This window comes from Aphelocoma coerulescens, chromosome 8 (genome assembly GCF_041296385.1).
Source record: "Aphelocoma coerulescens isolate FSJ_1873_10779 chromosome 8, UR_Acoe_1.0, whole genome shotgun sequence".
NCBI lineage: Eukaryota > Metazoa > Chordata > Aves > Passeriformes > Corvidae > Aphelocoma > Aphelocoma coerulescens.
In genome coordinates, this window is record NC_091022.1 from 23,290,828 (window position 1) to 23,315,133 (window position 24,306).

At 46.7% G+C, this 24,306-nt stretch overlaps 1 protein-coding gene across 2 annotated transcripts in view; it reads left to right on the forward strand.

Annotated features, from left to right (window-relative positions):
* Positions 1–24,306, forward strand: part of RNF220 (ring finger protein 220) — a 219,301-nt gene that overhangs the window by 154,268 nt on the left and 40,727 nt on the right. The window contains exons 5-8 of one of the 2 annotated variants that reach the window (XM_069023225.1): positions 4,544–4,639; positions 8,646–8,688; positions 16,122–16,165; positions 17,259–17,391. In XM_069023225.1, the coding sequence (XP_068879326.1) occupies positions 4,544–4,639; positions 8,646–8,688; positions 16,122–16,165; positions 17,259–17,391 (316 nt within the window). Of the gene's footprint in view, positions 1–4,543; positions 4,640–8,328; positions 8,491–8,645; positions 8,689–16,121; positions 16,244–17,258; positions 17,392–24,306 lie in introns of those variants that run through there. The other variant, XM_069023223.1, reaches the window with a different exon arrangement.

The following is a 24,306-nucleotide window of genomic DNA, read 5'->3' on the forward strand; positions in this document are numbered from 1 at the left end:
AATGGCTAGCAGAGTTAAGGGGGGAAATCACAGCAAGGCCTGGTATCACTCATTGCTTTCGGGTTACAGTTCCCAAGTGATAACAGCTATTAGCAACACTTTGACGTCTTCCCTACCGTGGAGGGGAGGGCAGGAGACAGAAAACATGTCAAGCCATCACCTCCATGTTAAGTGATAAGTACCTATTTAGACGGCAGAGTTAAGGCTGAATGCATCAAGCAGGGAACACTTTGTGCCAAAAAAAAAAAAAAAAAAAAAGATAAAATTTTAAAAGATAGATAAATAAAAAGCAGGGTTAGCGTATTTGTTCTGCTGACAGCAGCTGTGATGGATTGTTTAAGAAAAATAGACTCCTTATGTTTTTCCAGGGCTCTCAGAAAGCAGGAGTCCAGCACTTTAATACTCTCAAATGACTGGCCTTGAGAGGCAGCAGAATGTCAGAGCCACCGGCTGGGCTGTCCCCACGCTGACACCTGCCCCGGCTGCTGGCGAGAGGCCGCTCTCCGGGCTGGGGGCGGCGTGTGCCGGCAATTTCCATCCATTTCCTCGGGCTGGTGGCTGCACCCTGACACCCGTCCCCTCCCCTGGAGCTGCCCCGGGCCCACGCCTGCGGGTCAGGAGCCAGCGGCGTGTTGGCACGGGTGTCCTTGCCGACATTGCCTCAGCGCTGCCCACGGCTCCTCCACCCGAGGAGGGAGGAGCAGGTCTGGGGATCGATGGCCTGGGATCACAGCAGCTGGCACGCAGGCTGCAGCATGCGCGTTTGATTCATACCAAACCTGCCCCTGTATTGGTACACGTAAACCAGGTGTTGCTCCTGGTTTCGGTGAGCTGCTGAAACATTCCCAGCTCATCTCTGCAGGGTTGCACGGTCCATGGAGCGTGTAGGGAGCAACCTGGGCATGAGCAGCATGAGCAAGGCTTATGTGCCCTCGGGATCTGTGGACACAAGCGGGGAAAGCCATACATCCAGACACGTGTCTTCTCCTTGGCACGGCACAGCTGGGCTCCAAGGGGCAGGAAGGAATCACTGAGCAGGGCCATGGCTGCCCAGCATGGCAGGAGGGGCAGGAGGAAGGAGGGAGTGCAAGGCTTGGACAAGATTGATGGCCTCGTTGCCATTAAGAAAAAAATTAGCCGGTGGCGGCTATCATATTAAAGGGTGAAGAAGCCGTGAATTATTTTCTTAAAGATCTTATCACTTACAATGATAATTTTACCTTCCAAAAGGCCACTTTTAATGAGGCAAGGCAGGCAAAAAGTCATGATTTAATGCCAGATTTTTTTTTCCAAACACATTTTACTGCTTTTTTGTCCATGTTTAAAAAGCGCCGGTGACCTTTTTTTATTTAGCTTGCCCCAGGTGTAATGCTCAGTCTGATCCTCTCAGGGTTTATAACCTCCACAGAGAGTGCCTCTACCCAATGCAGAGATGATTTAAAAGGGAGGGAGAAATATGAAGCTGCACCACCACTCACATACAGCCTTTGCTCCATCTTTGATGGTGGGAGTTGTGGAGGGGAGACCAGGGAGGGAGGAGAGTCCTCTCCCCCAAATATCCTCACTCAGACACTCTGAAGGGCAGCTGGGATGTACTGGCAACTAGGCATGGATGAGCTGACTAGTGGTCTTTCCCCAAGGGAAAAGGGACATCTCAGCATCAAGGCTTGTTCCCGCCTTGCTTAAGAACCTGGTCCCATGGTAGAGAGCATCTCCCCATCAGGAGTGTCTCACACAGAGCACTCAGTGCCATGTTTTTGGGCTGGGATGCCAGAATTTGGGTCTGCCATGCAGCATGGGCATGCAAAGCACATGTAAAGCTACCTTTTCCCTCCACAGCCATCTTCCCAGAGCCCAATTGAGAGAGGAATGGGAATTGTATCACTGCCCTTTCTCTGCTTGCCAGGACCTGGGTGGGAATGAGCAGAGTGGGTGCAGGGAACAGCAAATCCTTGGCTTGGCATGCTGTGGTCAGGCATCCTCACTGCTTAGCCATTGGAAAACAGCTTCAACATGACAATCTGGAGTAAAAGAGGCCAAAATTGGGATGGTAGAGGCTGGCCTAATGCAGGATTGAAAGTCACCCTCATGGCGAGTGCCTTTTCTAATCCCTTAGCCTCTGAGCCTGCATCCCTGCCTGCCCCCATGGCTGCCCGAGAGGCAAAGTGTGGCACAGCACAGGGAAATGAGAAAAACAAATGAAGTCAAGTTTCCTAAGAGTGAAGGGGAAGTGTGACTTGGCATCTCTAACGCTGTGTTTAACATGCCGGCAAGGTATTTAGAATTGAAGTGCTTGCACACAATTTAAAAATAGACAGTTTATTAATCTAAACTGCAAGTGTATGTAGAAGAGGCCTCGAGATTGACATCTTTGGGATTAGTTTAGCCCTGCGTTTTTCCAGAGGTCATTGCCATGGTGCTCAGGAGGTTTGTGGAATAAATGGGGCCGGCGTTCTTCCCAGGACCACACGCTAAAAACTAATACATAACGTTTAATTTACTGTCTCCATAGCTAGCCCAACCATTTTTCACATAATAATATTGGATTAGAGCTACCAGAAGCTGAGGGGGGAGCTGGAGGCAGGCAGGGTTTGTCTGTCTGTCGTCAAGGAATGGGGAGATGGGTATTTTTTCCCCTTTTCTAGAATACACTGGAAGACAAAACAGATTTAACCCTCCCAGCTCCAGGTTGCTTGGCTTATTAGAGCATTAACACTGCTGCAGTCAGGGCTGTTACTCTGAGTCACAACTGAACGCTTTGAACCTCATCCCTCTCTTTTATAGGACATGTGCAATCCTGCTTATTCAGAAATGGTCCTTGTAGGACATCAGTCCTCATCCTCCATTTAGAAAATAAAGAAACTAAACAACAGCAGGAGCTTGGGGTCTGCACTCTGCAGAAATTCTGCAGAGGGCTTTTCCAGAAATAAATGAGCTGTTCACCAAAGCCCACTAGCAGCTGGGTTCAGCCAACACATGAAGCCAGAAAGCCTCCCTGCTCTGCCCGTCTGTGCCCTGGAAAGTGGAGGCTGAGCTCTTGAGGCAGCCCTTGATGGGTGCCCCCAGCCCTGCAGGCTCCCACTGGCCTTCCCAGTGCCTGGCATCCCTGTTGGGCTGGGCTGAGCAAGCTGGCCCCAAGATGTGGTCAGCACAGCCCTCAGGTGGCAGAAGCAGTTGTGTCCAAGGAGGTAACCAAGCACCCCAGCAGGCAACTCCTCTGTGACCCCTTTCAGGACATCACATCTCCCCGCAGCCGGTAGAGCTGTGCTTTATGGCAGAGATCTGCACTGCACACTGGGCCATGCCTCTTGCCCTCATGGCAGGGCTGGCAGCTCATACCCATGGGGCTGAACTTGGTATCCCAAGCTGCCCTCCTCCACTGCCACCCCAAGCCTCCTTCCCTCCATGCCCGTGCTGGCTGCACTGCCGTGCTGTTCTCGTGGAGAGCTGTCCAAGCCTGGGGGATTGCTTGCTGCTGACTGAACCGATTTGTATGCTGAGTCATTTTTCCACTTTCTCATATCTTTCCAAAAAAATGCACATTTTTTTCACGTTTCATTTCAGCCCAGAGGCAAATATTTCTGGAATACTTGCCTCTCTCCAAGGTATTATGCTTTTTAATAATGTTGTCACCACACTTGACCTGTCCAATTCAGATGATATCTACACTTCCCCTTCACAAACACACACATCTCCAAGCAGTCATTTATTGTCAAATCTTGCCAGCTGATTCTCAGAAACAAACATCTGCAGAGCTGCATTTCCAGTGTACATTTTTTCACAATGTACTGGGCTATATTTAGCCTAGTTGAGCTAATTTATAATTTAAATTAGAATTTTAAATTGCATTTTTCCCTCAAAGTGCTCTAATAATAAAGTTCCATTGCAACTCAGTGTACATTTCTTTGGATGCTGTCAAACTCCCATAGTAATTTTCTTGCTAGAGTTCACTGCGTGTAGAATTTAGACTTACCTACTATTGACTTGAAGTTTATCAGTGATCTCTTAGGTCTCAAATATCACTGAGCTTTTTAACCTTCTAAAAGGCCCTTTTTTTTTTCTGTGCTACTTATTAAAATAAATAGCATCATTACTGAAGGAAGAGGTAGTTGCACTGCAAAGGTGCTGAGAGCTTTAGTGCAGTTTACAAAGCTATTGAGAGATTTAGTGGCACTTAAAAAGGGCGGATGAGGACATGTAAGCACTGCTCCACCTCAGCACTCCTGTGCCTTATCACAAGAATTTCTGGTGTGGTCCTCACATATCATTTCCAACAGGGTCTGATTCTGCCCCAGTCACCAGACCTGGAGTAAAAATGACTGTCACTTTGTTGCATGAATCATTTGTACTCTGCTAGACCCAGCGGCCTGGTCCCCTCGTGGGGCCGAGTCCCTTGGAAAGAGCAGAGCCAGTCCCATAGCCCAGTATTCCATCCCAGCACAGTCCCGCAGCTCAGCAGATGCTCTCCATGGCTTTGAGGACAGCTTAGAGACAGGCAGAGCTTGACAATGCTCACAACATGAATTTCTCCTTTCTCTTGCAGTCAATTTTGTTGTCGGCCTCAATCAAGAGGGAAGGAGATTCTCCAACAGCATCACCCCACTCCTCAGATGACATCCATCACTCAGACAGATACCAGGTAAGCAGGTGGATGCTGTTGCTGGTCTCAGCCTTAGGCAGGGAGCCAGCTCACCCCAGTGCCCACAGCTCTCTCTGTGTGACAGCCTTGCTCTTGGCTATGCATCGCTGCCCCAGTTCTCCTGCCAGCATCATGGGGACATGAGCGCTTGGCCCCTCACAGGACTGCAAAGGTGGCCTTTTGTCTGCAAAGTCCTCCTAGCTCTGACTAGAACCACTGTGGTATTTAAAAATGTTTTTAAATCTTTTTAGAGGTTTCTGTTGCATTATATTCACCATTTTGGTCTTATTTCCATGGCTGTGTTTGTCATTACCCACTCTGTGCTATTGAGAAACTTTCAGAGAAGTGACGTTTTTTACTCATGACTCCCACCCAAGCCAGAAATGAATTTGGACCATCCACAGCCATGCCAGCCTGTTTTATAAAACACTCTCTGCCCAGAGGAGCAGCAGGTCTTGACTTGGGTGATGCAATGAGTAATGAGGGAGATGGAGCAAGAAATGAAGAAAAGGGCAGCAGCTCAGGTACAGCTTGGCTAGTTGTAAGTCTGTATTTTTGGGGCAGGCCGGCATACTCGACTCCAACTCAACACACATCCAAACTGTTTGGCTGCAAGCCTGTACTCAGCCACTGGCTTCAAGTAGGCTCTGAAAGGCAGCAGATAAATTAATATTGGTCATCAGCACAGACCCAAGCGTGCATCCACCTGCTGTGTGGACAGGCTGGGTGGGCTGAGGCTGTACCAGCGTGGCAAACACCCATCACCCTCCATCCTGTGGTGGTCTGCAGCCATACCCTGTGCCCAGGGTCAGACAGGCACTCACATCTTCCTGCATCAGCCACTTTTCACACACCAAGTCTGTGTTTGGACCTGCAGAGAGAGGCTGATGACCAGTGCTGAGGCTCTTAACAGAGCAGACCCAGTTGCAACTTGTTTCCTGGAGATGGGTCCAGTTAGTAGCAGATTCATACATTTTTTGCCCATTATTCCATCCTCTGTCTTACTTATTGGTTATATTATCAACTGTGGATCGTATTCCCTTGTGGCTTTGAGTTGTAGCTTGGTGTCACATCATAGCTGCTTTACTGTCCCATGAAAAATAAAACCTGGTGCAAAGTAAGAGAAGCAAAACCTTGCAGAAGATACAGAAATGCCTGTTTCAGGTAATCCTGCTCTCTTTCCTGCCTGTTTATTAAGACTAATAAATAAATTACGTTCATTTCAAAAGGGCATGGAAGAGACTTTTGCCATGGCCCCCTTCATTGGAGAGCCCTCTCCCTTCCCACTCCGCCAGACATCAGTCTCTGTGAAATTGGTGGCCCCTTGCAGCCCTCTGTCCCTGTACATTTTTATTATGTCATACTCAAAGACAAATATTCTTAGCAGAAGCCCCTCTGTGTGCTGAGTCCAGCTACTCTCTAATGTGCTTTAAGTTTGTGAGCATATTTTATGGAGGGTTGCAGCCCTTAATGCAAATGTGTAATGGGAGCTGTAAGTCTGCACTGCAGGGAGAAAACACCTCTGGGGCCTGATTTTCATTTACGTTTGTGCTGGCTGCGTTATGCTGCGCTGGCAGTGTAAAGGGACCTCAGAGTGGGTGCCAGGGGTGTGTAAAGCCTCACTGTATTCTTAATAAAGCCACAATATGAACGAGAATTCAGTCTGCCTGCTTTACCAAGGGACATGCCCAGGAAGCAGAGCAGAAGATTCTCATGGTGGTGATTTTAAGGTCTGCAAAATTTAGCTTTCCATATGCAGAGGTGTGCTGGAATTATGACTATCCCTTGTGTTGTGATCTAATGATTATACAGTGTATTAGTAACATGCTAGAACGTGAGTTATTGGCGTTTGGGTTTTCAGAATTCCTGTGGCTCTGTTTTCTTAGTCTTTGTGCTTATATACCATGGGGATACTTAGGGAAGGAGATTTATGAATAGGAGTGCTACAGATATAGGGGCTGGCACAGCACTTGGGCTACTTGCTGCCTGCTGCATTGCTCCCCATGCTGAGAGGGAGCTCCAGCAAAGGCAGTGGAGTGGCTCCTGGATGTGGGGAGGAGGGATCCTCTTGCCTCCCCTGTGCCAAGCCTGGTTGCTGGAGTTTGATTACATGGACACTGATCAGACCGAGGTGGTGGCAGCCAATGGATTTGGTCAGTAGTGGCTGCTCCTCTTAAATACAATATGTTCTGTCAGACGGAGCTTCGAGTAAAAACAATGCCATTTTAGTTATATTTAGATAAAACCCTGAATAAAACCCAGTGGAGAAATCAACAGCAAATTAGAAGTGATACACCATACTGCAAAGATGGCATTTCAGGCTTGAAGGGAGCCCACAGAATATTTGTGACTGAATAGCAAGTGTAGTGTGACTGAAAGCCTAATCCTTGTCTGGAGAAGGCTCACCTCCCTCCCCTGGAGCTCAGGTAAGTGTGCCTCCTGAAAAACAGCTCTATTCAGTGACAGGGTAAAGCCAACAGTCAGCAGCTTTGATTTTGTAAGTAAGCACATGTATGAAAATCCAGCTGCAGGTTCAGCAGGCAGACAGAGCTGGGATGTAGGAGAGTCAGGACTGTGCAAAGCTCACCAGCCAGCACCTGAACTGTCCAGTTGCCCATCATCATCTGGGCAGTGAAACCCTGATAAGGGGTTCTTTTGTTTTCCATCTGAAGAGGAAGCGACAGCCTGTCAGGTGCCAGAGAGGAGACCCAAAATTTAGGCTTGATTCCAGGAAACAAAGTCTGAGGAGTCTGCAGAGAGGGGAACAAATGCCCAATTTGTAGCCCCCAGCTCTGTCCCAGCCTCAGGCTGGTCTGCTGGGGCCATCCTCCACCACAGCTGCGCAGCAGATATGGGAGAGAAATCCATGAGACGGCTTTGACCTCCCAGGTTTGCTGAAACGTGGAAAGGAGAAGAGGGAGGAGAGACTGGAAAGCGCAGGCTCTGCCTGTAGCCAAGGTGTCCCCATGGCAGGAGCCACTTCTGGGTAGGGCGGGCAGGTGTCAGAGCCCTGGAGCTGAGGTGGATGCCCAGCCTAGCCCCGGCAGCTGCAGACAGTGTCAGCAGCCAGGAAGGACAGGGCTCCACTTGCCCAGGGCTCCAATTCCACTGCCAGGGCAGGCCCTGAAGGCTCCATGGCAGGGCCATGGCTGGGCAGGGGCCAGGGAAAGGCCCGTTGGCCACCTGGTCTTATTGCCGCTGGACCCTGATTGGCCAACAGCCCTTCGTCCCCCAGCCCCTGACTGGGCAGAGGAAGTTGGATAGTGTCGCCCTGGTGCCTGATTGGCCACTGCCTTTGGGTTATTTTGGGGGCCAAGCCTCTGATTGGCCAGTGACGTGTGGCCTAAAGGGTGCTCAATCACTATTGGACAAGGAAAACTGCTTCCCAGTTGTTCCCAGGCTCTGATTGGCCAATCAACGTGCCTTTGGGGTCTGATTGATCATGGCCCCTTGGGTTCCAGTGGGTCCTGACTGCTGATTGATCAGGCACCCCGGGTCCCAGTACCCCCGATTTCTGATTGGTCAGGTACACAGGGTCCCAGTAGCCCCTGATTCCTGATTGGCCAGGTCGCCCGGGCTCCAGCCGTCCCGAGGCTCTGATTGGCCGGGCTCGCCTGGCGCTGCCGCCCCCTGTCGGTTGTCATGGGAACTGCCTAGTGAACTCTCACCCGCGCGCCGCGGGTCACATGACCGGGGCCAACATGGCGGCGGCCGCCGGGGGCTGATCGGCGGCGCCCGCCGGGCCGCGCCGCATCCACCCGCATCCCGAGCCCGCCGCCCGCTGCCCGCCCGCGGCGCCCGCGGCTATGCAGAGTGGCAAGAGGGGGCCCGGCGGCGGGGGCCGGGAAGAGGTGGGTGCTGCGGTGGGGGGGAGGCCCGCGGACGGTGCGTTGTCCCGGGGATGCGCGGGGAGTGGGGGGACCGGGCCGGGCCTTGTGTACGGGCGGGGGGCGAGATGTTTACATCCGCGTCCTGACGCTTCTTCCCTCCTGTTTCCCCTCTGCAGACCTTCCTGCGGGTGCGAGCGAACCGGCAGACCCGGCTGAACGGTGAGTGCGGCCCCCACCGCGCCTGCCCCTCCGAAGTTTCCAGAGTTGGGCCGAGTTGTGTGACACTCTCACGCCCCCCACCGCAGGCCGGGAGCCGCCAGCAGCCTCGCCGGGGCCTCGACGTGCGGGGGGCGCAGGGGGCATGGGGGTGAAGCCCTCCACGCTCATCCCCGGCTCCCCAGGGAAGCGGCTCCCACCGCCCGGATCCCCCCAGCCGGTATAAAACGGGCCCCGAAAGCCGTGTTTTCCTGCGTGGGGCCCAGCTGCTGAGCTTTCACAGCTCTCATGGCTGAATCTTGCAGTAAACTTTTAAGAAGCCTGACCATCGTCTGACGTCATGGTTTGTTTTGTTTGGGGTTTTTTCTCTCAAACCCACGGATGCTGGGATGGTACTTCTATTCTTGTATGTTTGACTGCTCCTAACAAGTAAACAACTGTTTTTAGTGGACAGTGGTCTGGTATTTAAAAAAACCAAATCAGAGGTCCATTTATTTCAGAGAGAGCCCATTTCTGTGCTTTGAAATTGGAAAGAAAAGCTGAAAGGAAACTTTTTTTATTAGAGCTGAAGAAGTTGGAACTTTTCTCAAAGTTCAGAGGTCAGAACTTACCGCGCACATAGTAACAATGTTCTGCTATCTGGTTTTGTACTGCTTGTAGCTACCTTAGTATGTAACATTTAGTCAGAATTTGGTTATTCAGGCTATCAGGAGTCTCATTAATCTCGAGCTTCTTTATGTGATAGTTCACAATAGCACCTCTGATGTTGCGCTGATGGAGTTTATTTAGAAGATCTACTGGAAAAAAAAAAGCAAAACCTTTAGATTATGCTGATAGCGAAAGAGTTTGCTTGAGTTTGAAGCTCTCCATGTTTAGTGTAGTCTTAAGCAAATAGAAGCTACTCACCCAGATCTTTGATGAGTTAGACATAGCTGAATTCAGAACTAGCCTCAGGATTTTTAAATATCAACATAGAAGGCCAAAAAACTGCGAACTCTTGAAAGTCTGTTAAGTTGTAGAACAAAGAGATGAGTTACCTTGCACCAGTTACAGGTAACTGCTGGCAGGTGCTCCCTCTGCACTCCAAGACGAGTGCAGAGAGCTGCCAGTGCTGGCTGGCAGACACAGAGACTTCAGATGGCTCAGATACACTGAGGTGCTGCTCTGTGGTGACTTGTTTTGTGTGACAGAGGTCTCTGGAGTCAAGGATGTCAAACTGTTCCTTTATCATAGTTGGATAGCTAGGGCTAAGTTCCCACTTTCCACCTTTTTTCAGGCCAACAATGTGCAGTCACCTTATTTTAATATTTTTTTAAGGTCTGAGCCAGACTTGTGAAATTCTTGGTGTTGTGGAGTCCTTCAGTATGAGAGGAAGCTCTTGATGAGAGCCTGCTCTGCTGAACTGGCTCAGTGGTGTTTTGTGCTTTTGTCTCTAACCTGAAGCAGGGCTGCAGCACAGTCTGTGATCTCCTCTTGGGAACTCCTCTTGGCCCCTCTTGTTGGATGTTTTTGTGAACCTGGGCTCATCTGAAGGGAGGCAGGTAGTTTTGTACAGCATTTGCATTGTTTTTGCTGGACATTTTACTCTTTTTGTATGTACCTTTTGGGGTGCAGCCATATTGCAAATGAAAGAACATATATACAGCCCTAATAATGCTGGGGTTTCCTGTCCATTCTCTTCTTCGCCCTGAGATGAAGAGGGTCCAAGTGTTAGGGAGCTGGATGCAGAAATTCAGGTGAAGTGAAGTGCTTTGGGTCCCAAAGAAGGCCAGATTAGATCAGAACTGGTTCTTTCTGACGTTCGCTTTTTGTGACTGTTTTACTGCTGTTCCCAGAATATATCTGTAGTGATGCCTGGTCCAGTCTGCACCCAGCCACATGGTTGGGTGGATTCTACTGCTCCTTTCTCTGCATGTGTCTTTACATTTGTACTTCTGAACTCTGCCTGCTTTCTTGTTTCTTCCTCCACATTTGTTTGCAGTGAAATAACTTTGCGATATTTGTAAGCTTTGCCATATTATTGTTGAAGAATTATTTGAGCAGTATTGCTTTAGGTGGAGAATGCTGGAGTGCTTTAGGGGAAAAAAAATTCTATTTGGCTATATCATATTTTAATGAGCTTGTAATTGATCATGCAACTTTAGTTTCCTAATCTTGATTATTTTACACGAAGAGAAGTTGTGCAGGATTTGTCCAAAGACAGCTGGCTCTTTGTTTCATATTTTTATTGACACACTGCAGAAACTTAGGATATGGCAAATGCAGTCTGTCAAAGAAAAATTTCGTTTGTTTTGATTATGTTTTACATGTACTTTTCAATATTGTTGTAACCAGTTTATCTTGGTATTTCTGTCAAGCTTTTACCAGCTGAGTTCCAGAAGCACTTACCATAAAAAGGGCCCATGGTGTTTGCTCTTCTCCCACATTGTCCTTGACTCAAATCTTGGCTGCCCAGGCTGTTTGTGACTCAGTCTTGTTTGGACCTTGCTGTTTTCCATCCTGTTGTGTTCATTTGGAAATGTGCAAAAGGAGCTAAGGGAAGACAGGGTAGAGAGGAAATCTCTTCTGTGGGCTGCTGTTGGCCTGGCCACAATGTGATTAAGTCCTAATAGTTACATGGTTCACATGTACCTGACGGGCCAGAATTTTACTTCTGTGAGTCAAACCTGTGACTTAAATTGAGCTGTAAGTAAGACACATGCATTTTCAAGCTCTGGAGCAGGAGATTAATGTTCTGTCTGTTAGGCTCTTGGTTGAGTGTTTGTATCCCAACTTCCCTGTCAGCCTCAGTGAGTTAATCCTGCACCTCTCACCTGTACTAAACTCACTTTTTCCAGAGGTTGTGTCCTTGTGAACCCAGGAGTATGAGGTGCTGATTCCTGGTGAACCTGTGTGACAAAGGAGGCATTTCTTTCATTTGCCTTATTTGCACTGTTGCCAAACTGGAAAGTTTAAGCCACCCTGTAAATTGATGCTTGTGGAGTTTAGCAGTGCAGAGCAGGTTAGGTAGTCATTCAAAATTAGAGGCACAAAGTTTGGGTTAGTGTATCAGAACATGGGTTAAGTAGGTGCCAACCCCAGAGAGTAGCGTCAGATTGAAGGTTGCTGGAAATCATCTATGTGGAACTTTGGCCATGCAAATCTGAGAACTGCACTGAGACCCTTTTGTGAATCTGGCCTTTAATGTTCTTTCTCGGGCAGATGAGCAGCAAATTGTACTTAAGGTCTGAAACAGATTTCTTCTTGACGACCTGTTTTCTTGCTTTTGCTTATTCTTGAGATGGCTTTTTGTGCTCTGCCACTGCTGCCTTTTGTTCCCTTGCATCAGATGCTCTGGATGAGTTGATGATTCACAAAAGCTTTTTGTGATAGGCCTAACAAAAGTAGATATAAACACTCTTCAGGATTCTTCTCGAAGAGAGCAGGTGCTAGCTCTTGTGCTTGAACATCTTTGACTCAAATTTAGGGTTATTTCCAAAGTTGGCATTCTCAGGTGAGTTGTGAAATAGGTCCTTACAAAGCTCCTTTTGCACCTCTCTGAGAAGCTGATTCCAGTTTTGGTGGTGACCCTAAGCCTGTCTCTCCAAACAGACCGTGCAGTTTGTTCAGCTACCACCACCATGTTCTGTGCTTTTGTAGCTGATGGGTGGGGGAGGAATAAAGCTGGATGATTTTTACTGGAAAGGAGACAAAAATGTTTCCACTTAACATGACTGGCCTGCCATTGCAGGAGCTGATAATGATGTCTGCATAGGACTCAGGGGACCACTCAAACTGGTGGAGGGAATCATAAGAGATATTGCTAGTAACTTAATCATGTCCTTTGATGCTGCAGGAGAGGTTGGTGCAGTGTCCATTGCTAGATGCTGCATAAGAGCACTTCTGAGGTAATTAGTGCCCTGTCCTGAAGGTGAATTTTTGCTTGGGGAAGGGAGTACCAGTGAAAACTAAAATCCATTAGCTTTTCTCCCAGGAAGTTTGGCTGAACTAGAGAGTAACACGATCTTTTGGCATTAATAAGGTTCAGCCTTGATGGGGAGAGCCTATTGTTAGAAAAGATCCTTGGTCTCTTCTGCCAGTAAGGCAGCAGCAGTGGGTTGGCTCTTTCTCTCTGCACGTGTGGGAAGGCAGGGACCAGTGTGCCCTCAGCAGCAGAGGCTTTGTCAAGTGCAGTTTGGCTCCTTCTCTAGTGCAAGCAGCCTTTAACCTTCCATAGCCCCATATTAGGGAACTACATACCAAGGAAGGGAAGAGGAATTCCCCTAGCCAGCACAGCTCCTAGGTTAAGTCAGAGACCGTAACTCAGACTCTCAGTCCTTGCAGAGTGTCCCAATTCTTGCTCACCTCCATGTGCTACTTTCTCATTCATCTGCTGTGGGGACTTAAACTCCCTGGGTGCCTGATGGTTTCATGTAATCTTGAAGGAGAACATGCACTTGCAGCAGGAGCAGTGTGTAGGGTAATGTACATCCTTAAAAGTGAGGCCTCAGAGGTGCTGGAAGCCCTCTGATAGCCTAATAATAATTATTAATGCTAATAATAATTAGTGAACTCCTCACCTCCTGGCAGAAGGTTGGAATAATAACTATGGAGTCTTTGTTCAGTCAGAGGTAAGAATGGGTCAGGCTTGTGCAAAAACCTCCTTCCCTGAGTTCTGTCCTCTTTGTACTCCAGTCCTCAACTGGCTGCATTTTTATCTTCCTGAACTACGGGAGGGAATGACTTTTTCTTTTTTTTTCCCCTTCTCCCATGCTCTCTCGAAAGGAGAGAGGGGGAGAGGGATTAGTGAGCTAATTAGAAATGATCGCATCTATCAACACTAATTAGCAATCCTGTGGTCTCACTTGCGTGTTCTTTTGAGCTGCTCCCCTTCGGGACAGCACCACAATCAGCCCCTGCCTTTGGGGCCGCTCCGTCCCTGCCGCGCTGATTGGAAGTGATGGCCGGGCTGCGTGCGTCGGGCAGGGACAGCGCCGCTCGGATGTGCTTTCCAGGCTGCTCCTTTTCCATTCCTCCTGTCACCAGGGGCACCCTTGGCCTCCATGGGCACGACGCTGCCGCTGCTAATGACCACAGAATGAAAATGGCAGGGGGATTTGTTTTCAACACCTCTTTCCTCCAGTGGCTTTTTCACTTGTGGCACCGCAGCTCAAAGGGCTGCTTCTCTGTGGAGCTAAATGAGCCAAGATTGGGGCTGGCTGCTGGGTCTGGTATAGAGCTGGAGCAGAGTGAGGTTCTCTTCCCAGCTCTGCACAAGCATTTCAACAGCAGATCAGGTGCTTGTTCTGGCAAAATAGTCCCAAGATTTTATTAGAAGACCCAAAATAAGTTGTCTTGCTTTTGTCACTGCTACAGTGCATGGACTGGGGGTTGGCAGTAAAAAGCCCCTAAAAATACTATCAAATTCACTAGGCAGACTGCTTTAACTGAATTGTGTGGCCATGGGGAGTCCTACCAGAATAATTAAACTGCTCCTTCCCTGCGTTTCCCTGTTAAAAACATGATGAGGTGAGAGAAATTTGTGTCTGCAATCAGGATAGAGAAGGCTTTGTTTCTGTGTTTCTCTCCAGCTTGGTGTTTGCTGAGGAACGCTCAAGTCTGATTCCAGCCTCCTTCACATTTGTGCTGGCTCTACAGAGCTAGTGAGGCAAGGAAAGAGCATCTTAAACTTACATGAAAGAGCCATGCTGAGGGATAGAGGCATGCACTAAAACAGAACTTCAGAAATCTCTTGCGCACTGAAGTACAAGCCAGAAAGAGCGTGGGTTAACTCTGCGTAAAAGAGAGGGTTGTGGAGCTTCAGTAAATAAAACTTAGACAAACTATGAAAGTTGTGTGTGTTAACTTGAGAGTCTCTGTTGTTCAAAGTGCCAGATATCAAAAACATTCTTGTTTTGGTTTCTAGTTGCTTTCTCTTATTTTAGGAATGTCACATTTATAGAATCCTTTCCAGGATCTGAGGAATGGAGATTTATTTTTCAGGAAGTTTTTGCACTTACGTATTTCAGTGAGGAAAAACAATGCCCAGGGAATAATTTGAAGCTTTCTTAGTGCTGGAGCATGAGAGAGCATAGGGGATGATAAATACTCCTAGTTCCAGATTGTGGGAAAATACATCTTAACCCAGAGAGTCCTGAGTCCAGGGAAGCCAGCAAGAAAGTCTTGAAGGAGGCCTTTCCGGTCTGTGTTGATGTGTTCAGCTGAAACTTTATAATTCTCTTGATGTGTGTGCTCTAAACAGATGCTCTTTAGAAAACAATTGACAGAAACTTTCCTGTGCACTGATCCTTCTCATCCTGGCATTCCAGCAGCTTTCTCTGACTCGTTGGCTGCAGGGAGCTGTTGATCCCACAGTGTTCAGGCATGAAGGCTTTCAGAGCATGCTGCAGTGCTCACAATGTCAGTAACGATTTCTGGCTAACACAGCTTTTTGGTGGTGTCATCTCACATTATCACATGGGCTTTCCTTGGGCTTTTTGTCGTCTCTCATTCAGAATTTTGACCTTCCTTATTAATTAAACAGTGACTTTCCTGCAGCCAGTGATTGAGTTATTCAGTAATACCTGCCTAAAGCCATCATAATAAAAGACAGAAGTTCTTTTTAATGCAAATTATTTGGTTCCAGATGTTTTGATCACATTAAATGATGGCTCAAATTAACCAGCTATTGGATTAAGCAACAGGCTACCTTGGCTGCTTTTTCTAATCATCGTGATTCTTAACATGTTTGTTTCCCAGAGCATGCTCTCAGGAAGGCAATGTAGCCCCTAGTTTTCATGAAATAAAAACAACAGAGAGCCAGAAGCTATCTAGCATGGGTCCTGTTTCCTTTCCATAAATATTACCTGCTAGCAAGATGGTGCTCTGACTTGTTTGTGGTGTTCTGGGAAGGGATTTTTCAGGGTGTACAGGAGGCTCTGTGGTCCTGGAAGTGTTTGTTAAATACCTTGTCCAAGGCTATCAGGTGCTACATCATCCTTCTACACTCTGAGCAAGTTCTTGTAGAGGGAATAGACGTGTTTGTGGAAGGGCCTCAGACTTAGAAGACAAAATCCAAAACAGGGTTCAGTGGCTTGATCACTCAACTTTGAAAACAATTTCAGATTTCCAAGGGAAAGATTTTAACTGTTTTAATAACTTACCATGGGATGTGCAGCAGATATTCCCCCTCCTAGTTGTTAAATTGTGAGTAGCTGCCTCTGTGGAATCAGAGTGCTCAGCTACAGGTTACAAATTTCCTCTGGAAAGGGCCAAGTAACAGTCCCTGTACTGTTTATAGAGGTCAGAATAGGGAGTTGCAATGGGATTTTCTGGTGTGAAAGCGTACCATTTCTGCCAAGGGTTTATTATTTGGAGCTGAGCAAATAAAGTCTGCATCACAAACTTGACATGTCTTCTTTTTTTGTTTGTTTTCTTTCCCTGATTTCTCCATGCAGCTCGGATTGGAAAAATGAAACGGAGGAAGCAAGACGAAGGGCAGGTATGTCCCCTCTGCAGCCGACCTCTGTCAGGATCCGAGGAGGAGATGAGTAGGCATGTGGAACAATGCCTTGCAAAGGTAGAGGCGCAGCAGGATCACCAGCTGCCATTCCCTTCTCCCTACTCCCAGCTTTGTCTGCAGTTGACCTAATGTGGGGCAAAAACTAACATTGCTGAGCTTGCAGGCAATGCTAACTGTCTCCCTAAGATCTGTAGTCAATTCTTTGTCTGGGAAGATGGATTCTTCTGGATTTTTCTGTTCTGTTGCATTAGTAACTTTTTACTTCGTGCACCCTTCTGCTATTACAGAAGTCTAATTTGTAGATTTTTAAGGGTGGAACTATTGAAGTTTGTGAACCTTTTGTAGGACTTCAAGCATCCCATACAGCACAGGAAGAACAGTTCTTTCTGATTTGTGCCTTTGACAACATTAGAATTATTGTTTGGTTGGTTCTTTTGTAGCAGATTGAGATTTGTAAAGGTTGCATGACCACCTTACTCCAGGAAGTGCATTTATGCAGAACCGTTCTCTTGCTGTTCATCCCAAAGACAGCAAGGAAGGAGAAACAAGCCCTGGGGGAGGGAGAGAGTTGTGTCATAGAGCTTTTTGTTCATGTTTCTCAGGAAAAACCTTCAGTAGAGGACTTGTTGTCTCTAGAGGTGCATAATATAAAGAGAGGTGTATTTTGATCAGTATGCCCCAAAAATATGTTACTGGAGAACACTTCTGCTAGGGGTCAAAGGAATCTGTGGTATCACGTTCCTCCATGATAGAGGAATTTTGCATGCAAGGCAGGGGAATGCATGTTGAAACGAGCACCAGCATTGTTGTAGGGACCAGACCTTAAATTTCCATGAGTAAAAATTATGGAACTTGCAACTTGTTTTGATCTTAGGCTGTCAGGTTCTTTCAGTACCTATTTACTTCTAGTTTCGATCAGAAGGAGCAGGGGTGGGAATAGAGGCTGCTGTACGCTCTATACTTAGCTGTCCTGGGAGCAGTCCAGCTTTTCTTCCCCATCCCACCATGAGTTATGAACCCCAAAGAGCTATTTCATTCATCTCAACACTCTGCCCCGCTTTACCCCCTGCAGAGAGAAGGCTCATGCATGACTGAGGATGACTCTGTGGACATCGAGAATGAGAACGGCAACCGCTTTGAAGAGTACGAGTGGTGCGGCCAGAAGAGGATACGGGCTACAACTCTCCTGGAGGGAGGATTTCGAGGTGCGCCGGTGTTTTGGGGGCACTTGTAAATCATTCTGCTGTGGAAGTTGATCATTACCTATTTTTAAAGGGAGGGACACGGGGATTTCCTTTCCACAAAAGGCAGAACCATCAGCTTTTGCCAGAATGTAAAGTGATTTCAGTTTTTTGTCCCTCTTGAATGATGAGAGTCAAAATTTGTGCCAATCTTGGAACAAAGCATGGAGTTATTTCTCAAGAAATGTGGCTGAAGAGGGAATGGGTAGATCATTTTGGGAAAAGAGCATTTTATATCTCACACATAGTAAGAAATACGTGGAAATATGCGAAGAGAGGGAAATAGAAATGAAATTGTAAAAATTCCCAGCCTGGAGTGAGGAAAGCTGGTGTATCAGCCTCTGGTGATGTATTGGAGGTGACAGCTAAGTTGCTTTAGCACCTGCATAAAATATTAAAGGGCCAGTTGTGCATTTATCACTCCATCCCTTTTAAGGTTGATAAATGAGAATCCAGGAACCTGCTCTGCACCTCCAGCACTGCAAGCCCTTAGGGCTCTCAGACAAACACATTTTATTTTTCCTCCTTCTTTTGCTCCTTCCCCAGTGATGGGGAAATCAGTTACCAAGGAGAGAGTGAGTTATGGCAAAATTTGACCTCTCGTGAGCTTTATTGGTGAAAGTAATTTTAGCTAGAAACCTGGCCCCTTTCTTACATTCAGCCCTTTGGCCTCAAAGAGGAGGATTTACTAAACTGTTCGTTGGCATGAACCTCAGGCACTCACAAGAGTCTCGCAAGCAATCCACGTAGCGCATGCTTAATGAGAGGAGGAATGCTGGCTCCCTTCGTTCAATAAGGAGGATGGGATGTGATCTCTTCCTATATCAGCTTAGATTTTAATTTAAAATATCTCGAGGGGAAAGGCTACTGCATAAGGGAGTTGGACTTAAAAGCCAGCCGTGTGCTCAGCTAAAACTAGGCACTCCTGGTCTGCTCTTGCCTTCCTCTGAAATTAAATTGTAGTTGTGTTATAGCAGAGCAGATGATCAGGAGCACAGAGTTGAAGGAGCAGCTTCTTTGGGCTTTAAAGGATACCCAGTGAAGCTCACACTGTTGAATCCTGTGTCAGTAGCCTAACTTTTTTGTGACTGTATGGAGAGTTCTATCTGCATGACTCCCGGTAGAGGCCTGATGAGACCATGCAGGATCTTAGACTATGTTTATGTAGTATAGACGCTACAATCTATAGCAGGGAAACATGGGATGTCTGTGTGCCTCTGTTGTTGTCACTACTAGTCCTGATTAGAAAAAGCTGTCCAATTCATTTCTTCCCTTTTTGTGCAGGAGTAGTTTCTTCCTTCACCCCCACCAAACACCTGCATTTGAGGAGAGCATGATCTTCCACTTCCTTTGGTGTGGACATGCTGCTGTCTTCACCTGGTTAATATTCCTAGTTGTTTTTGAGTTAACTCACTGAAGTGTGATCTGAACCTTCCACATTGCCTTGGTTATATGGAGACCCTCTTTCAAATGAGGCTTCAGATGGACAAAATGTGTGTAATTGATGTGGTTAGGCTGGATAAAGTACTTGCTCTTTGTTGCATTTTCTTCAGTATTTTAAGGAATTCTGGATGTATTAGTTGTTGTTATTATGTAGATCACCTGCTTTCCTCCACCAGAAGTTAGACAGGTTCTAGCATCAGTCAGTGTTGTAACCTCTGCTAGATGGCTGCACACACGAACAGATACTTGTGCCATTCATTCATACTTAGAGATGGCCTTGCTTCTGTCAGGAATTATGGGGTCTTTCTCTTCTTTCCTTTTTGACACATTTGTGACACTTTCAAGAATTACATGGACAGATGCAGGAGAAGATGGGAAGTCCAGGAGAAAAGCAGAATACAACTACATGCAGTTCTAAAACCCTCCATCATCACTCTGCTGACAAGGCTTTTGGGTTAGACTCCTTCCCTTCGTGGTGCTGGATGAAAGGTGTCTGTAGATCAGCTCACAAGCACAGGAACCTCCCTGTAGTATTTCTAGTGAGAAACATCCTCCCTGTGCAGCATTTTGTGACAGAACCACTGCTGAGGAAGAGACTCCTGATACCTGAGCAGCTGGCAGGTCTCTAGCGCCTGGCCTTCCTCCTCTGGAGCACACCTCTGCTGGCAGCTGGATTCAACAGCTGCCATGCTTCTCTAGAGAAGTGTCCTCTTCCCTAAACAGCGGAATTTTTTCCTACCAACTTTCTGCCTAGTATTTTGGGATAATCAGACATAATGTACAGGGTACCTACCTACTCTGTGCAAGAAGTTGTTGTAAAATTTGAAAAGCCAAAGCAAAGCTGGAGTGATCTCCTACAGCTGGCTGCTTGCATTTATTTTAATTAAGTTACACTTTTTCATGCTCTCTTTTGTGGCTTTCCTGTTGGTCTCTGACTGCTGGCATTCATGGGTCTCCATCACTCAGGACTGCTATGTGCACTCTCAGGTAACCTTAAGGTGACTATCTTTCTTCTTCCTCTGCCAGTGTTGGCTCTTGCCAGATAGAATTCTTAATTTACAGCCCTGAAGCATAGCATAACGTTTTGTAGATGCTTTCTAATGCTTAAAACTGCTTTGTGTGGAGTTGGCAAGGCCCTCGTTAACCCCTGTCACCTGAGGCTTTGCATTTGGCTCTGTTCCCTTTGCTGAGAAGTAGCAGTGATGTGGAAATCAAAGGTCTTTTATAATGCCAGACAGCCTTTGCCAGGCTACAGGGATGTCACCAATGTCTAAAGAGATGACATGGGGAAATACATGAAACCGGAGGGGAAAAGAGATGGCCATGTGTCTCATTAATTTTCGGTTAATGGTGTGTTGCTCTGAGGAGATGTCACAGCTGGGTGAAGGGGGAGCAGGACCCTGTGGCCAGTGTGTGTTGCACATAAGTCCATTGGGCAGCATTGCAGCAGTGACTCGAACTTAACACTGATCCTGGCTTCTTTTTATCATTTTTGGTTAGCAGACAAGGTTCATATTACTCTCAACATGAGGAAAATTCTTTGCCAATTATATGGAAAATCCTGACAGATTCCCAGTTGGAGTAAGGTTGAGAAACCTTGGGGTTTTTCTTCTTAAAAACAGAAACATCAGGGAAATGGACAGCCCTGTTTGGATTTTCTGGAAGATGGTCTAAAACCTAAGACCAATCATAGGCTGAAACTCTTGCTTGTAAAGTTCCTAAGATTACACTCTTCTGCTTCCAAAGCACTTGCAGGGAAAACTTGCTCTTCTAACCTGAGGGGCTGTCTCAGAAGCTGGAAATTCTTTGTCTTCTCTGTTGGTGTTAGAGCTGCAAGCCCCCGGTCAGGTCTAGTGTAGCAGAGCCAAAGCACACCTACTTGGCCGCCACAGCTTGGCATAGCTGAGGCAGCAGGTGGAAAGAACAGGCTATGGCAGCAAGTAGGAATATGGCATGACTGAGAGGTGCAGGGATCAGTGTGTTGTCTCTGAAGCTGTTTGGTTTGGTGAAGGATTTCAGTCAGGAAATGTTTAGTACTTCTATCTGCCCTCCTGGCTTCTTAAAGCATCATTTTCTATCATTCAGTTTGCTCTCCAAAACCAGAAGGATGCAGGGTGTAAATGAAGATTATTGGCAATTATATAGGGTTTGGTACCACTTTGTTTCAGCAGAGGTCTTGCTTGAAGTAGGGGTTTGTAGGAGAGCTTGTGGTTCTGTTTGGGGTTAGGTGCAGAAGAACACCAGCATGAAATACCAAGCTCCGTTTAGGTCAAGCTTGTACTTCAAAGTGTAAAACTGTACAGATAAAATAATCAAATATCCCCCTGCCTCAGCACAGTGTCACAAGACTACAATTTCTCTTGAAATACCTGAACATTCAGTAACTATCTCTCCGCATGTCTCTGAATCATCCCTCTCCAAAGCTCTTTGTTGCACAGGATTATTTCATGCCATCTTTAATGAGTTTCTGTGTTTAGGATGCCAGCAAGGCTTCGCAAGTGAAAGCGTCAAGTGGTTTCCTCTCTGATGTGGGGTTTGTTGGGTTTTTTTTAATGCTCAACATATTTGTAGCAATTCTTCTCTTCCAGTCTGGAATGGATGCACGTTACCCTCAGTGTTTACACTGTAAGGTTATCCCTTTAAAGAATTCCTGAGGGAAGTTCAAAAGGGTTTTTTTTTCTTTGAAAGATTCGGTGTCTCTTTTTGTGTGTATGTTTCTTACTTGAAAGAAGGGAAGGAGGGGGGGAAGTGGAAAAAAAGTGCTTTATCTGAAAAGAATCACATCAGCTTCACACTGATAGAAGCTGCTGTCATCTCTTAAACGGCTTAGCACAGTCAAAAGGCAAGAGGACTTAAAACAGTGTCTTACACAGGGATCGATGGGTGGAACACATAACTCGTAACTGCAAAAAAAAAAGGCAGCTCGGGGGGAGAGATAACGGTAATGATTGCATTGAGGGAAGCTTGAGGGAGGCTTGTTCTTTGTAACACAGCTTCAAAGGTGTCTGGACTGGTGCCTAAGCAAACTGTCCTGTGAAGTTGCTGCCTCTGTAGGTCTGGGGAAGGCAGGGGGGTGGGGGATGCTTGCACCCTTCTGTTTCTTAACAGATGGGACAAAGATTAGTAAATGCCAGGTTAGCAGCTCCCTTCTGCTGCCGCGGATTTGAGGAGAGGATTTTGTCACTTGGTCTCTTTCTGTCCGTTCCAGGAGGCAGCTTGTCCAGGAGAGGGGAAGGAGGACAGCACGGCTGGGGCGGTTGGGGAGCTGGGTGTGGGGCAGGATGTCAGTTTATCGATCGCACCTCAGTCAGGAGAGCTGCGGGCGCAGCGCTCTGAGCACGAGCGGCAGCGTGCTTAATGTGATTGAAAGGCAGTTAAAATGGCGGTGACCTTTTCAGGGGGAATTAGATTGCCTGCCAAGAGTGGTTAGAGGGAGTGATAACGCCAGCTTGAGGAAGCTGTCCAGTCTGCTTCAAAGGGAGAGAGACAGGGAAAGCAAGCTGGCAGCAAGTACCATTTAAAGCACGAACCGTGCGGTCTGATAGAACAGAGATTGCTGTCCTCTTTAGATATGAAAGAATTGAAGAATTGTAGCTAAGTTCTCTCTACCCGCCCTGTCCTCCTCTTCTCCCCTTCAGCTCCCCAACCAAAAAGCCTTCCTCTAGGTGCAGTAGCAAGCTAGTCACCATTTCTCTTCTGGGTTTCTTTTGCTTCAGCAGATCAGTTGCATCAAAAATAACACAGAACAGAGAAAGACTTTGAAAATGTTAAAATGGCAAGCAGGGCATTTTCAGGGAAGGGTACTTTCTAAGAAAGATCAACATGACAAGGATCTGTCTGATGGATTGTAATACTCTTGAAGAAGGAGAAACACAGGGATTACTTAACTCTGAAGTTTCTCCTTATTTTTCTGTATTTTTTTTTATTTCTGCATGCTGCCCTCTTCCTAGGCTGGCAAAGGCCTTGGATCTGTTTGTTAATGTCTTACCAAGGGAAAAGAGCAGCACAACTAAGCATATGCATAGAGGAATTTGGTAAAGCCTTTATAAGCTGTAACAAACTACAGTTATCCTTGGGTGTCCATTTGCATTGGATCTCATGTCATGTGCAATTAGGGCAGCTGTCTGGAAAGTGGGACTGTATTAAAATGTTTAAAAGTTTCTAGCAAATGGCTGCAGTCCTCCCACTGTCAGCTTTCTATCGCCACAGAATCAAGATATGCTTCAGTTTGAGCAGCAAGTGTTGTAGGCCAGCCTTCATCCGGTGTGGCTTAGTTGTCCCAGAAGGGGCATTGGGGCACTAGCTGTATGCTCCTCCAGTTTGTGTTCTCCTTCTAAATCCATGCAGCATTAGAATAATTATTTCACGTGTGAGGACCTGGCCTCAGAACCTAAATAGATACCTTTTTGTTCTCCTACATCAACAGCAGGATTTTGTGATTGCAGTGACTTCTTGGGTCTGGTAACTGCCTGGCAGAAAGCTCCAAAGAGAGAAGGAAAACTCACTTGTGCATCTCTCTGTGATCTCATGAAAACAGAGCTCTACAACAAAACTATTAAAATCTGTGTTTGACACATGTGGAAACATGGAGAAGCATCTTTTCTAGTGTTACAAAGATAGTAGCAGAGCTGGTGACAAATCTTAAAAGTCTTGCTCTAGAATCTCAGTAGCCAGCTGTGCCCTCTTTTTCAAATAAAATATAATGAGACATGCAGGAAAGCTTCAAGAGGCAAGGAGACTTCTCTTTTTCCATGTCAGGAGATTAAGGCTGTATTTAAGGTTATACTGGTAAGAGGGTATAAACTGATCTACTCAAATGCAGCAAGAGCATTTGAGCTGAACAATAAGTGTGTGACTTCTCTTAAGACACTGTGTGGGAAATGGAAGATGCCACTAGCATATTTAGGCCTTTTGGAAGAGTGGTCTAGTAACTAGAATCAGTTTTGTTGTTGCTGTATAGATGAGCAAGAATTCATTTTACCTTGGCAGGCTGAAACAAACTTCAGCCTGGATGCAAGAGCAGTCTGTGGTAAGAATATAGGGAATCTTTGCTGTAATGAAGTTCCTAATCTTCCCCCATTTTGCAAGAGCTCAGTTCAGTATGTTTCTCTGCCACGTTTCCAGTGTCAGCGTCTCTCTCTAAGGTGAATGTGTCTGTACATCTGAGCATCTTTCCCAGCCTCTCTGTCCTTGAATTTTAGCCTTCCTATGTTTGGGTTGCTACCTTCTGCTGGTCACTTCTACCTGCTGTAAGCTTCCAAGTGGGCAAGATGTATAAATGTCATGTTTCTCGTGCTTATTCTGTGCCCTATTCCTCTTATAGAGGGTTGCTGAGCCCCAGAGCACTTGTATCCCTTACCTCAGCCCTTGTGTAAAAGTGGTAATCCTGGTAATCCCTCCATTGCAGAAGCACAATAATTTGGACTGGTCTGATGT